Source organism: Sander vitreus, chromosome 15, assembly GCF_031162955.1.
Source record: "Sander vitreus isolate 19-12246 chromosome 15, sanVit1, whole genome shotgun sequence".
Taxonomy (NCBI): Eukaryota; Metazoa; Chordata; class Actinopteri; order Perciformes; family Percidae; genus Sander; species Sander vitreus.
The window spans coordinates 4,469,636-4,485,334 of record NC_135869.1 but is presented as its reverse complement, the minus strand read 5'-3'; the positions used below and the strand labels follow the sequence as shown (position 1 = coordinate 4,485,334).

Genomic DNA, 15,699 nt, shown 5'->3' with positions numbered 1-15,699 from the left:
ATTTTTTAAACACTAAGAAGGCTCGACACAACATGAGACTTTGCTCCAAGTATCACCAGGGGCTCTAGACCTTAACCAAAGCACTGACAACATTGTTTGTGTACACAGAGTTTACTAAAACAGGTTTTGAGCGACTCACGTTAGCAGTTGTTGTTTCCGGGCGCTACCAACCTCGCCAGTCAGAAAGAGTCGATCTCCGAATGCGAATGAACGGACTCCATAGGAGGAAATGTCATTCTTATATGAGGCTCCTTTTTCAACTACAAGGTCAATATTATGTTTCACTAACGACAAAACAACAAATTATCCGTGCATTTATATGGAACTAAGCTTTAGGAGCTTTCCGTCTTTACTCTCCTCCCTGTTACGTTGCATTCGGAGATGGTAGCGCCCGGAAACAACAACTGCTAAAGTGAGTCGTTCAAAACCTTTTTTAGTAAACTCTGTGTACACAAACAATGTTGTCAGTGCTTTGGTTAAGGTGTAGAGCCCCTGGTGATACTTGGAGCAAAGTCTCATGTTGTGTCGAGCCTTCTTAGTGTTAAAAATAGTGATTTTGATGGTATCATAGTAGTGCCCCTAGTACTCCCAGTCAAAAGGCCATTTGACCCAAAACGAGAAAACGGTAAATCTTAAAAGTGGCGATTCCGTCCTAAATATGCTTTTAAACTAAAGTTTGACTCGGGTACATTAACAAAAAGACGCTAGGTTGCATTTTGGCGAGAGTTACGCTTTAACTAATTTAAACGATTTGATTGAAAAGGTCCCATATTACCAAGTTAAAAGTGAGATGTCCATGTCTTTTATGATTATAAAGCAGGTTGAGGTGCTATTTAAATACTGTGAAGGTATCAAAATGCTCCATCCACAGAGAAATGCACGCAGCCCGTGTTCAGAAACTTGTGCCTTTTTAAACAAGCCGCTACGAATCAGAGCAGATGGACTTTTTCGGAAGGGGGGGGGGGGTGCTTAAAGATCCAGGCGCTAAAACGGAGCGTTTCAGACAGAGGGTGAAAACTGTTATGTTCAGACAGACAGTATTAGAATAATAAACCCAAAATACAAGAATGAACCTGAAAATGAGTATAAAATGGGATCTTTAAAGCTACATTGTGTAAGAATTAGGATTAGGCAACGGTAATGATTAGGGTTAGGTGCCTTGAAGTCGACGGTCGCAGCGCTGCCTGGAAGGAGACGTTGGGGGCTTAAAACACCCATCGAGCTGAGTCCCTGGAGCTCCTTTCGTTTAAAGTCCCAATAGTGACATCTGGTGGTGAGATTATGACACTACTAAAGTGAGCTCTATCAGGGACATATTTGTGTCCAAAATGTATATATTTTGTTTTCATATTGCAGAAGTTGCAGTTCTAGTGTGTAACAAGAAAACGGCAAACATTTACATCACGTTGAGGGTATGTGCAGTCCAACTTTCCGCGCCACTGAAGTAAATGACTCCTTACTCATGTTGATAAAGATAAAAGTCTTTCAACAGCGAGTTGTATCACCTTCATGTAAATGTATGGTGGCTGTTTCTCTTCCCTGGGGGCATGGGAGAAGCCTGGGGGTCCCAAGTTAACACGTAATAAGCCCTAATTAACTGTAAATAACTGCCAGCATGGGTCGACAACAGCAGTTAGCTTTGTATCTGCATTTGAATAGGAGGCAGCGTCGTTAAGCTAATACGTAAACACTCCTTATCACAACACCATTTATGCGTGGCTTGGTCAAATCTTTTGTCTCTGCTGCTGACAGTCTTGTATGTTAAGTCTTCAAGATAGGTCGAGGTAACTGTTAGTTAAGAGGACTTTACAGGCTTTGCCAACTGTGTGTATGGGCTCTGGTGTGTGCCCGAGGAGAGGCTTTACTGGAGGTTTCTGTGGGGAGAAGGAGGGAGCCAGACAGGCGACAGTCAGCGCTGTCTTGGCCTCCGGGCAGAGGCAGAGAGCGAGCCGGCCCGAGCCAATGAGAAGAAGACATCCACTCCCCTTCTGCCCTGCCCTGCCCGGCTTGGCTCAGCTCGGCGCGCCCTGTAATTAGGAGCTCTAGTTGGGTTGGGCGCCGCCACGGTGGACAGCCCGGCTGCTGCGTCAAGGGAGTTTGGGAACGCCAGCTCCAGACTTAAAGTCTCTCTCTATCTGAACACTCCTGGTTTAGAGTTTAGAGCGACACATTTGTAATATGAACGGGCAGTCCTCACCTGTCTTCGAGGAGAAGAAACCAACCCTCCCCATGGCTGGGAGCTCCATCTCGGCGACCAAAGATTCCCCGACCCTGCCGGAGTCCTCATCCACAGACATGGGCTTCTACAGCGGCCAGAGTGTGCTCCACGGATCGCAGGATTTCTACCCGGCGCAGCAGTCGTACTCAGCTCAACACATGAACCCGTACGCGTACCACCACTATACTAACTTACACGGGATGGGTTCTGGCGGCGCCTACCCTGTTGGCAAGGCAGAATACTCTCCTTACCCGCATTCAGCGTACAGAGAGCACGGTGCATTCAGCCGGGAGGTCCACTCAACGCTGCAGGACAGTGGTGAGTTAAACCCAATATGTCTACTTTTTGAAGCGGTAGAACTGACTGATCACTGGTTAGATTTTTTTTTTTTAATGAAAAAAAAACATGGCTCTGTAAAACGAAAACAAAAGCCACATTGATCACCTGAGGCTGATGTATGACCACAAAAACCAAATAATTGCGCATGAATTGTACGCACGAAGAAAATGTTACCACAGCCTCCTAAACTATTGTTGTTGTTTTTTTTTACACCATCAAGCTGATGCTCTCTTAATCACGAACTTCTAAATCTTCATCATTAGAAGATGATGGAGTCCGAATTACAGTGTACTTATGGTATTATAGTGAATTCAGTACACAAGTAGGGGAGACCTGGGACTTGACTGAGACTCTCTTCTATTCCCCATATACACATCCCTGTCACAGTGTCTTATGATAAAAAAAAACAAAAAAAACAAAACATGTCAGATATTTTATTAAGAATCAGTTTTGTTTGTCTTCCGAACTCTATATCTAAATGAATGACTCAATCATGTTAAAGTGCAGCTGCAAAAGTAGCATTTCTCGAGATGCATTTATATTTCATAAGGAATAGCAATATTTAAGGTTAATGATATGTTATACCTTTCAAACTGTACTGAACTTGAGAACAAATGGGGATTCTGGGCATATCTGGTGAGATAACGCTTCAGCCAGGACAGTCATTTGTTTGGAGGAAGCTATGGCCTAATTAAAGCAAGGGACTTTTCAACTTCATGCTTGGAATGAAGAAGTCATTAATCAGCTGGATTATTTTCCAGTACAGTATTTACCCTAAACAGTCCATGCTAACATGAATACACTAATCGTAGAATACTATAATTCAGCATACAGATGATACAGCGACAACATTTGGAACAACAAACATCATTTTGGCTCTTTAACTTAAATTCCAATACAGCCAGACTGTGTTCAAAAGCTATAGGGAAAACAAACTCGAGCGACTGGTCTACTGGTTTAAACATTCCAGTTGGGAGTTGACTCCTGGAAATGGTTCCGTGGGACTTTGGCCCACAGCCACGCACGCACGTTAGGTGTCACGACATGTCATTCAGCCTTGGCCCTTTGAATCATCCGACGGCTCCTTATCATGCGAGGCCCCGTGGCCACACCCAAACAAAAAAACATAAATATAAATGCCTAAAGGATAATACAAATTAAATAACATATAATAAATACATGTTCCAAATAAGATGATTGGTTAAATAATGTGAGTAGATGTAAAAAGACATATAGACATATAAAAAGAGTGTGAGCCCCCATGTAGGCTGAGTCCTTGGGTTGGAATCCGGCCCTTTGCTGCGTGCCATTCCTCCATTCTTTCTTTCTATCTAATAAAAATAAAAAGACCAAAAGATTATCTTTAAAAAAAACCCAGATATAACAATCCACAGACGACAAAGAGCACAGGGACGTAGCCAGAATCTTTTTGGGTTCATGAGTCAAAGTCCCCCTCAAATGACAAAGTCATTGTTGTAGTAATGCTACTTTTTGAAATTTTATTTCCCAACATGAAGGTCTAAATCCTGTTTTCAAAGCTTAGCCCTAAATTATAATTCTGGATTTGGATTCCTTGAGTCCTTTTTTTCCTTTTCTTTTTGGGCCAAAAGTATTGTAATTAAATATATTGAGTCTAAAAACAGTGAAATCAGCCTTTAAAACACCCAAACATGCGTTTGTTTTCAATCGTAGAGCGGAAACTGGCCTTCAGGTTGCTAATGTTCAGAGAACAAGAGCTGACTACATGACCACTATGTATCACGATACATGGGTCACGATTCAATATATTGCAATATATTTCGATACTGTGCGTAAGGCGATATATTGGGATTTGTTTTTAAAGTATAATTTTAGAAAAACTAATCTTTAAAAAAAGACATGATGCGCATAAAAGTCAAAGAAGTTTACTTTAGGTAAACAATTCAGTACACAGAAAATCAAACTGCCAGTTTGGGATTGTGGTTCCCAGGTTCTTAGTGAGCTAATGTTTATATGCTAAAGTAGGCCAAAGTTCAGCCGTAGCTACGTTGTTAGCTTCTAGCAAAAAGTCAGGCACTGCTAGGCACTGTTAGGCAAGGACACTAGTGGTGGGTCTCAGCATAGCCATCTAGTGGTAGGGGGTTTAAACACAACATAAACGTGAACCACTGTCTTACATGAATATTTTTGCACATAAACTAAACTCGATACAGTATTGCAAAATAAAATATCGCGATACTCAAGTGTATCGATTTTTTTTCTTACACCCCTAATGACCACAGTGCCCTTAATGGTAACGTTACCTATTGCTGTAAAAAAAAACATTATTAATTGCCTAATGACATTCACAATAGTCTCTTTGAAATTGTCACTGTCGGGTGAAAACCTTGTATGTCCAAAAGCCGGTGTTTTTCCAGAAATGGCTAATTTCATAAATAGTAACGAAGGCTGATTTGAAAACATTGTACTGAACTGAAATCACCGCGTCACTGTTTAAATATCTGTAAAAGATTTGGGAAGTCAAATCTGGTGCAAGTGTTTGACACTCAACTTGTAAGGTGTAAATGCATAAATATATGAAATGCTACAACGCTGCATTGCATTCCCTATACAAATTGAATATGAAACACAATGTCAAATTTAGATTTTTTTTTTAAGTGTGTTTTTTTCCCCCCCATCTCAGGTTTAAAAAAAAAAAAAAAATATGTGTGATCGAATGTAAACAAATGGATTTGAGTAAGGTTGGCTGTATATCTAAAAGAAGAGCAAAAAAAAAAAAAAAAAATGGATACAAGAATAACAGCACGAATGGGGAGAGATGTATACAAGCGGGCCTCCAGGCTACATGAAAAGCACCTATAAATCTCTGTCTCCCTCCCTGGCTGTGGGAGACACTCTGACCAAAATTATAAGTTCAGAGTGCTGGCGGAATTTCTTTGAAATTTCGGGGTTGCAGCGGCCGTGGCTATTTTTGTGCTACAACTTCTCTGCCATGTGGAGACCTAATGCACATTCTGTTTATTGTTTGAAGAATAATACTTGTGTGAAAAAAAAAAAAAAAGAAGTCTCATTTACATTTAGAATATCAGAGAAGTTGACGGTACCATGACGTTTTGACTGGAATGTTCTACAAAACACAAAAAGAGTCCCCACAGGTAGTGTTGCAGGAATATTACATGGCTTTTTACCGTTTCCTTCCACAGTGAAAGAGGAACCAGACTTGGAGGTTCGGATGGTCAACGGGAAGCCCAAGAAGGTGCGCAAGCCCCGGACCATCTACTCCAGCTACCAGCTGGCAGTCCTGCAGAGGAGATTCCAGTCGGCACAGTACCTGGCCCTGCCAGAGCGGGCTGAGCTGGCTGCACAGCTGGGCCTCACACAGACACAGGTGAGGCTGCAGGGAACGCCATCCGCTATTAGTTCAGTAACGATGCATTTTCTGAAAAGAATGACACTCTTACGCTGAAAATCGTAGGAGTAAACACGTTCCAATGTCTTAAATGTTATTTGCATGGCGGATGTTGAACGGGAGCTGCAGTTTAAGTTAAAACCTTTAAAGGAGTTGAAGTATCATTTGAAGTTGAAGCACTGAATGGGTTTGAAATATCTCACCCCGTAGGTAAGGAAGCCCTGAAAGTAGCCGAACTGTCATTTGAAGCGTGAACGATGAAAGCAGCTGAACTGTCACTTAAAGAGAACGAGATTAGAGCAGTTGAAATGTCAGGGAACTTGTGCTGACTGTTTAAAAAGTCAAACATAGTGGTGTCAGTTGATGTGTAGAAGATAAAAACAGAAAGTTTGGTTGAAGTTGAAGAGCCAGAGATAGTTTGAAGTGTGTGCACTGTGAACAGTTGAAGTGCTTGAATGAAGAACGTATGAACGAGTATGAAGAGGTTGAAGAGAAGGCATGACTAATACAGTAACTTTAAGCTGTAGGTTATAGTAAACTATAATTTGCAAGATCGATTTTGACAGCACTAAGATTATAAAAGAACAAAAGAACATTTAAAATAATAAATTAAGAATAAAATACTACAGTATACAGTGGATAAAAAAATACATAATCCTATAATACAATAGAAATACATTTGCCAGAATGTTAGTCAGTGACCCTAGGCCCTGTGAGTTGTTACTGCAGTGTAAGTCTGGTTTACGCAGTCATAACGCAGTGATTTACAACCACATGGATTATCTTCGCTCTAGCGATAAGAGACAAAACTTGTGGCGCGGATTGTTTCATCGTGGCTTCTGTCAATCATTGCTCACTATTATGCTTGGGCTGCTTACACAAGCTTTAAGAAAACAAAAGCATGACAATCTTCTCAACTTCAGCCGTGTGTATGTGAACGATGTCATTTGGTCTGTTGCTCGAATGGATTTGATATTGTTTAAACAAACGACAGCATTACAATAGATCTCATAATCTTTGACATTACCTCTGCTGGCCAATTACAGTTCTTAGATAATGTCTTGTGTTAAATGGAAGTTACATATTATTTACTGGTGACCTGGTTTAGTTTAGTTTTTTTTTGGCAACAGTTTAGTAGATCCACTTGAAGAATAATTGATCAATCATCAACATTTATTTTTATAGCCCTTTACAGCCACCAGCAGGTATCCAAAGTGTATCAAGTAACACGAATAAAACATAACATACAGTCAAAATCCGAAAGGAAGGAACAAGGAACAAGAAAGAAAAATGGCACAGCGCTACTATGTATTAAAGACCATTCTAAATTTAGATTAAGGAACTAAACTGAAAACAGGTGGGGAAACAATTGTCAGTCCCTCCAGGATTTCGCAGCCTTTTTTGGAGATTGTTGCGGCCCAAAATGCCTGATTTTGCGGGAGCTTTTGTAAAAAGTTGCGATAAAAGTTGCGATGTCTTTTGTATGTTTGTTGCGGGAGACAGTGATTTGCGATTTTTGTTTTTGTATGGCAGGACGGTCTGAAATGTTTTGTCTTTCGCTGTACGTTTTGTTGGTAAATGTGAGATGTTTGAGTCACACACGTCTCGTCTTCATATCAGAAACAAGGAAATGATCAACCCGTTCTCATTCCTGCTTGGTCGGTGACTCTCAGAGTGCAAGTCGGACTGCTGCGATTGGTTGAAGTCGCGGGAAACTTTAGGTTATTGGTCAAATTTGCGGAAAAGTTGCAGTGATTGGTCAAAATTGCGAGTCTCACCAAATTCACGGTGATTGGTAGAATTCTTGTGAATTTGCGCGATCGCAACATCGCGAAATCCTGGAGGGACTAAATTGTAAGGGATAGTCAAGTTAATAAAGCAAGCTAACAGGAAATGTCTTTAAAGCTACATTACTCGGTAGTAGAGGAACAAGCTAAAAATACAATATTGGCCTATATATAGTGTTCTGCTCAGTGTGTTGAAAGTCCAATATTAACTCTCTTTGAGCTCTGGTTTTGGTCTCCACCCCAAAAAAACCCATGAACCTTCTAGTAAACTAACACAATGTGCGCCGTTCCCTTCTGTTACCTCTACTGAAATGTAATCTCCTTCATGGCGCCAGCAGTAAATTGCGTATACACAGTATACATTTTCCACACCGCTTATCTATTCTGGGAAAGGGGGACAAAACGCTCTGTGTCACTGCGTCAGGAGTTGCAGGTTAGGACTTTCAATGTTTTAGTGACTTAAATAAACTTTAAGTCCAAGTCAAGCTTAAATATCTAAAACAGGATACAACCAGGAACACTGGGAAACAGTGAGACACTAGAAAAAGGCAGAAATTCTTGACGCTAAATACGACGACAGAACAAAGGGAACACACAGAATAAATACACAAAGAGCTAATCACAAGACAAGGCACAGCTGGAGTGATCAGGGAACTGGAATAAGGAGGGAAACACTGATTGGCTAACACGGCAACGAGGACCGGCAACACGAAGGCAGGCTGACGAGGCTAGACGCAAAACAGGTGTAGAAGACATGCTGGGCACGGCTAAACAAAAAAAATCCTCTAGAGCCAAAGAAATACTGTCACACAGTCTTTAACACAGTATATTAAACAGCAAGTCCGAAGGCCCCTGGACGGAGAGCAGGACCATGCAGGGGTTGCCAGGTCTGAATAACAAAACCAGCCCAATGGCCAATCCACACCAGCCCAAAACCAGAACTCAAAATATGCCCCTGCCAAAAACATATACACTGCTTGTAAAGTCCGACAGCAAAACTACAGTAGAATTGCCAAATGTATTATAATATTTACAAAGTAACACGTACATGTTTAGTGTACCAGCATTAATAGCAGTTTTCCCTTATTATTACTTAACAGTTATTCCACCGAGGTCCTAAATTAGATACAGTATAATCGTAAATAAATCAATATAGCTCTGTTAAAATGTAGACCAATTCACTGACACACAAACCAACCTGTTGTTTTGTATTTTTGCTCAGCCAGTTGTCTGTTGTCCTCTGTTAGTAGTCCTCTGGTTGTAAACTGTGCTTGTCTGTTTGCTGGGCTGCAGGGCGTTGTGCGTGTATGTGTGTGTGTGTGTGTGTTTTGTGTTTATGTGTGTGTTTGTGAAGGTCTGGTCTACCCAACCAGCGGACAAAAAAATGTAACCCGTGGCAACACTTCAAAAGTAGCCCAATTCTGTGGGGAAAAAAAAAAACGCAGACCTGGTAACCCTGGGACCGTGACACTGTGGCTTGTTTGTATTTCTTTAAACAAATCCCAACCATCCTGGGCGTCGCTAAGCCCCGGATGCAGCGACGGTGACCCTTGCAAAATAGATAGCGGAAAGGAAAGGCTATCAGGCTGTCATGCTTTATCCCAGCACTGTACATCCTGTAGAACTACATGAAGCAGGTCATTTAAAAAAGAAATCCGGCTCCTCTGGCTCCACCTACAGCCTGTAGTGCGATTTGCAAAAATCCACCGCTCCCTGTTCAGATGCACCAATCAGGGCCAGGAGGGGGAGGGGGGGGTGTCTAACTGCGTTGCGTGTCAATCACTGCTCAGGCACACGCATTCATTCTCCCTTGTGGGGGGAGGGGCTTAGGAGACCGTTTTGGGCTTTAGCAGAAGGGGGGGGGGGGGAGGGGACTGAGAAGTTGTCGATGTTCAACTTTTTTTTGGCTAAGTCCTGGATCTTCCCAATCCTACCTACAGCACCTTTAATGTTTCTTTAAGTTGTTGTCGAATTTCTTGAAGTTGCCTCAACATTCGATGCTCTTTCTTCCAGGTCAAAATTTGGTTCCAGAACCGTCGCTCCAAGTTTAAGAAGCTCTACAAGAGCGGAGAGTTTCCACTCGGGGATATTCCTCTTGAACACAGTCCTGACGCAAGCGATTCCATGGCCTGCAACTCTCCTCCATCCCCAGCTGTGTGGGACAACAACAACAACAACAACAGCAACAGTAACAACAACAGCAGCGGCAATAACAGCAACAACACAAGCATCGACGGCAGCTTCAAGAGTAACGAAATGATGGATCCTACCAGCAGAGGGCAGGCTCCTTATCAGCCTCCTGTTGATTCCTCCTCGCCCGCCTGCATGGGGGAGTACACACACCAGAACTGGTACCAGCAGCAGGGTGCACATTTAGGTCTGCCCCAGTCGGGCCCGACGCATCACGCACCACCAACAGCACCGTCAGCCACACCGAGTCTGGGAGCCGTCTACTGACGCTGAAACACGCACTCTGCACAACAGTGTGACTTTAACACTGTGTGTGTGTGGGTTGGGGGAGGGGGAGGGGGGCTGTTGTGACCGAATCCCCTGACAGTGATCATCAGACACGAGTCATGACTGTGTAAAAACCTGACACAGATGTTGTGAAAAAGGCTTTTGTGCAGTAAATGTGGACTGAAACAAGTGCTGGCCTCAGTTACCCTGCTCACCTCAGCTCCCCTGCTCACCTCAGCTCTGAGCTTTATGAACTCATAACAAAGAAAGGGAGATCAGGGTGTTTGCTGTGGCTTCTGATTTCTTATTTGAAATCACTGATATCAGAAGACAAATTGCTGAATTTATGCCCCCCCCCAAAAAAAAAAACGTATTTTCTTCACGTGAAAAGGGCCTCTGACACAGCATTTTTAGATTATGTTTTGGGGCTTTACCGCCTTTAATGGACAGGACAGCTAGGTGAGAAAGAGGGGAGGGGGGGGGGAAGACATGCAGGAAATCGTCACAGGTCGGACTCGAACCCTGGACCTCTGCGTCGAGGCATAAACCTCCATGTATATGTGCGCCTGCTCTACCAGCTGAGCTAACCCGACACAGCATGTTTCTCTCTAAAACTGAATACTACTGAACTTTTCCAGACTTTCAGCAAATTAAAGCCCTCCACACCGGCACGGCTAACTTTAAGATATGTCAGGCTCTAATTACAAGAAAACAGGACTGTTTGATGTAGCTGTGGTCAGACACTCCGGGGAACAACACTGAAAGGCTGATAAGCTTTTTTTAAATAAAGCATCCATATCAGCCAAACCCAATAGACAAACTGTAGAGATACTGAAATGATCCATGAGGATTTACAAACTGAATTGTAACTCCTTTTTTCCACTAGGAATATATTGTGACAATAACATCATAGGACATTAAGGGGATGATTTACTTCTTCTGTACCTCCAGTGCATTTTACCTGCCATTCTCAAAGTACCGTCCAAACAATGTTTCCGTCCTTATATTTTTTTGTTAAAAGGGTTTTATTTTTTATAAAACCTGACTAGAGCAGATAAAAGTAAAAAAAAGTGCACTCAACAATGGGCAATAATGTCACGTTGTATTGTCTAGAGTAAGCTGTGTGAAGTCTGGGGCATGTTCAGCCCTGACTAAGGGTAGCAAAATGGTTATTTAAAGGGAAACTATGCAGTTTTTTTTTTTTTTAGCTTAATTTACCTTAACTGAACAGCTTCGGAGTCACTGGAATGGTTATGTGACTTTTTTTCGGGTTGAATGGTGGCCGTCTTGCTTCCCCCTAGCGCCTGTGAGCTGAAAAACCACCCTTGCAACTTTCGGCTTGACTCAAGCTCCGAAAATGCTGCATCCTACAACTCCCATAATGCAGCATAATGTAGTACAGTATATGTCATTAGACCCTCCTTAACATGCCCACATCTTTCAAACTCCATTTTTGCTTTTTAACACAGGCTTTCCGTCTTGAATTTCAAATCTCCAACACTTAACCAAGATAACCCCGGTGACATCACTATGACGTCATCGGGGTTATTCGATAAAGCTCCTCCAGAGCCACAGAAGACATTATACCACTTTTCACAGGCTGAGTAACACCCTTCTTCATGTAAACTGATTCTCATCGGTACAAATGTTGGCGTGGCCCTTTAAAACTCTGCTCACAAACACTACGAGGCCCGACCACTTCGAAATACACAAGAGCAAAAGCGATAGCGAGTTGGTGCTAAGCCATTTGAAAAATAAGTTGTATATATTCTATTAACACACGTGCTGTACTCAGGTTTTTATTTATAGTGTCAACTGTAGACCAAAAGTGGCTCAAGAGTTTGAGCCACAGCAAAAAATAAAATGTCTATATTTGAATCCGCTACTAGTGTATTATTTTTAGCGTTTATTTATGTGTGAATGCAGTATACACACACACACACACACACACACACACACACACACACACACACACACACACACACACACACAAAGGCGTTGAAAGTGTGCTGACGGTGCTTTGCTGTTGTGCCTGTCAGAGTGAGTCAGACAACAATAGATACAGGTTGCACCCAGCTATATACAGTATCACACACACACACACACACACACACACACACACACACACACACACAGAGTGCGTGTAAAGGAGGTTGTGGGAGGTGACAGTGCAGCAGACACTCTGGAGTCTCTGGATACTAATAACACACCACTGACACAGAGAGAGACGGGTGTACACTGCTTTCATGTGGCACACATTTGGAGAGGGGAGGAGAGATGTGTGTGTGTGTGTGTGTGTGTGTGTGTGTGTGTGTGTGTGTGCGCCCGTGTGTGTGCCAACAAGCTGCTCTCCATGGGCGAGGACGAAAAACATAGACAAGGACACGTGCAAACAATGTTATAGACCCAAATACAAGGACCGTAGAAAATTCTCAATATACTTACATGTTTGTACTTGTATCATACATTTGTACTTGTATAACTGGTGTAACATGTATAACTGGTATGAATGGTGTGACAATAAACCTCTTGAATTTTGAATATTTCTAGAATGTTTTTTTTTGTGACTTTATAAGACGTTTTGGTAATTTAAAGGAATTGTTCAGCATTTTTGGGAAAAGCTCTTATTGGCTGTCTTGCCGCGAGTTATATGGGAAGATTGATACCTCACTTGTCTGTCTGGTAAATGTGAAGCTACAGCCAGCAGTCAGTTAGCTTAGCACAACGATTGTAAACGGGGAAACAGTTAACAGCTCTGTACAAAGGTAACAAAATCCATCTAGCAGCACCTCTATAGCTTACTAATTAACATATGCTCTCTTGTTTGTTTAAACAAAACGATTAAACGTTAAAACGGTTTGTGGTTTTGGTTGGGGCACAGCAACTTCCTAGAGTCTTGTTGACGCCGCGAGGTCGCCAGGCAACCGGCAGAGACTCCAGGAAGTTAATGTAAAACCACCAATTGTGGATTTTACACTTGCATTTTTCAAGATAACAATGCGTTTATTAGTTTAGATCAGCTTTATTGAACCATACAGACGTGAGAGTCCTCGACAAGAGAGCACATGAGTGCATTTCACAAAATATTGAACTATTCCTTTAAATTACCAAAACATCTCACACAGAGAAGAAAATGTAGTTTAAGAGTGTAATGAAGAAAAACTGGGACTCTCAGTAGGGAAGGGCAAACAACATTACGAGGTCGTCTTCAACTGTACCTACAAGGTGCAGCGTGTGGACCCGAAATCACAGATCCACTACGACACCTTCCATGTTTGTTTAACGCTCTTAGCTTCCTGCGCTGAGCCCTCAGCTTCCAGGTGTCAGAGAGGAATGTATCTGAACATCACACGGAGACAGACAGAGAGGGCAAACAGGGACTTGTAGCAACCTGTGACTCGTACCTCAGAAGAAAGATTTTGGTTTGAAGAAAAACCAGTGTCTCATATTCATGCAACTAAACAGCAATACGATTCCAAAGACAAACCAGGTGGATTTGTGCTTTGTCATGGTTATGAATCCAGAGTGTTTCAATTACCTTTTGCTCAAGCAAAATTAGAGAAAATGGATGCCTGATCTTTTTGTATCGCCATGAATGGTTGGACGAAGTGTTTAAAAAGGTGAGCTGAGGTGACAGTTTTACACGTCTGCTCTTTGGCATTCGCAGGCAGGCTGGAGAGGGTTAGACGAGGTGATGACATCAGCCGCTGCGAGCTGAACTCCGCAGTGGAAGGAACGTTTAGAACAGTGTCACGAAAAGATTTGGAGCTGGCGTTACTTTCCTTTCCCTGCCTCCAGCCATGAGCTGCACACCGCGCTTGGACTGATAGGTGTTTTTGAAAGCCGATACTAAAGCAGACACCCAGCTGCTTTTTGATGTTGTTGCTTTTCTTTTACAAAGGAATGCCAATGGGTGAAATCTTCTGCCAATATGAAAAGTCACATTTTGGTAAAAAAAAAAATCTGAAGCAGCTTCTAGACAGCCCAGTCTAATGGCAGTTCGTGAAATGGTTACGTTATTGAATCTATTGATTTGTGAACAGGACACGGTTATGTCGTTTTTTTTCGTGTGGTGATTACAAATTTTAATTTAATGTATTTAAATGGTAAGCATATTTCGTGATCACAGCACGACAACGGTAGGGAGTAGTATGAAAAGCAGAAAATCCGCGTAGTGGAGGTGGATGGGTCGAACAATACAGGACTTTCACCCCGGAGAGCGGGGATCGCGTCCGGCGTGTTGCAGTTCCTTTCCGCGTTATTCTCTTTCTAACCTCAACCGTCCCGTTGTTGTGGCGTTTCATGTCCCCGTTGTTGCGTGCCACAGAGGCCGCGGATCGTGTCCGTACGCCCAGGGATCGCGTCCCTGTGTGGCGCTCCGTCCTGTTGTTGTCGCTGGCGTATGGCGTTTTTTTCCCCCCATTGTGGCGTCATCCAGAGCAGCCCAGTGTCATGGCAATTGTAATCGCAATCGTGACCTGTACACGAAATAAACGAGAAAATCGTGACCAGTACACAAATCAATAAATCAAAATAACATGACTATTTAACGAACTGGCGTGAGACTGGGTTGTTCTAGACCTTTATGTGGCAACTACAAAAACACACCACACTAATTCAGTCGACTTTTCTCGCCCAAAAAACGCCCCGATAGCTAGTTTGTACAAACTTCAAATACGACCTATATTTATGTTTATTGTTAGGCGGCACCCTCTAGTGGCCGTAGTAGTTACACAAGGGAGTAGTCTCACTTTGCCCGACCTTCCAAGGTCTGGCTAGTCCACACAGCATTCCTGGATGGGAGAAAAACGTGCTCTGGTTTATTGGCATTTCTTTAAACCAATCACAATCGTCATGGGTGCCGCTAAGCGCCGAACGGAGCCACGGTGCCGCTGCAAAATAGCCTCGGGAAGGAACTTGTTTTGGTGGAACGTGCACGTTCAAAGGTTGTTTTAGTCGTGCAACAGAAAACTCAGATTGGACAGATAGTCTAGCTAGCTGTCTGGATTTACCCTGCAGAGATCTGAGGAGCAGTTAACCACAGTCCTCAGAAATCCACCGGAGTTTAGAACGGCAACACAAAGAAAGAGAAGGTAACAGACATCCGGCCGAAAAGTGTGACATCCGGCGGAATTTCGGGTGGCAACGGAGCAATCCCAGAAAGTGGAACGTCGTGGATATATATATATATATATATATATATATATGCATGGAGCAAAGCAGAAAGTCATGTAACATGGTATTAAGAAACAGACTTCTTCTTCAGAAGTCTGTTATAGGCGGATGGGTCAAACAAACAGGACTTTCACCCAGGTGACCGGCGTTCATGTCCCGTTTGAAAATAAAAGTAATCGGCGGGTTATTTTAACTTTACTTAAAAAACAGGAACTACACTTTCTGCGTACTAAATGTACGTACGTGAATGTACTGTACGCACAGAGGTAAAGCAGCGTGACAAATGTACTGATTTGAACCCAAAACACGTCTTTTTAAATAACTAATTACCTAGT

General features: G+C 42.6%; 1 protein-coding gene across 1 annotated transcript; it reads left to right on the top strand.

Annotated features, from left to right (window-relative positions):
- Positions 1-691: 691 nt before the first annotated feature.
- On the top strand, positions 692-12,730 carry LOC144529755 (homeobox protein Dlx3b-like). Its single transcript, XM_078269026.1, has 3 exons — positions 692-2,536; positions 5,740-5,924; positions 9,746-12,730. Exons 1-3 carry the CDS (start codon positions 2,179-2,181, stop codon positions 10,187-10,189), a joined length of 987 nt encoding a protein of 328 aa, XP_078125152.1. The 5' UTR covers positions 692-2,178; the 3' UTR covers positions 10,190-12,730.
- The last annotated feature ends 2,969 nt before the right edge of the window (positions 12,731-15,699 follow it).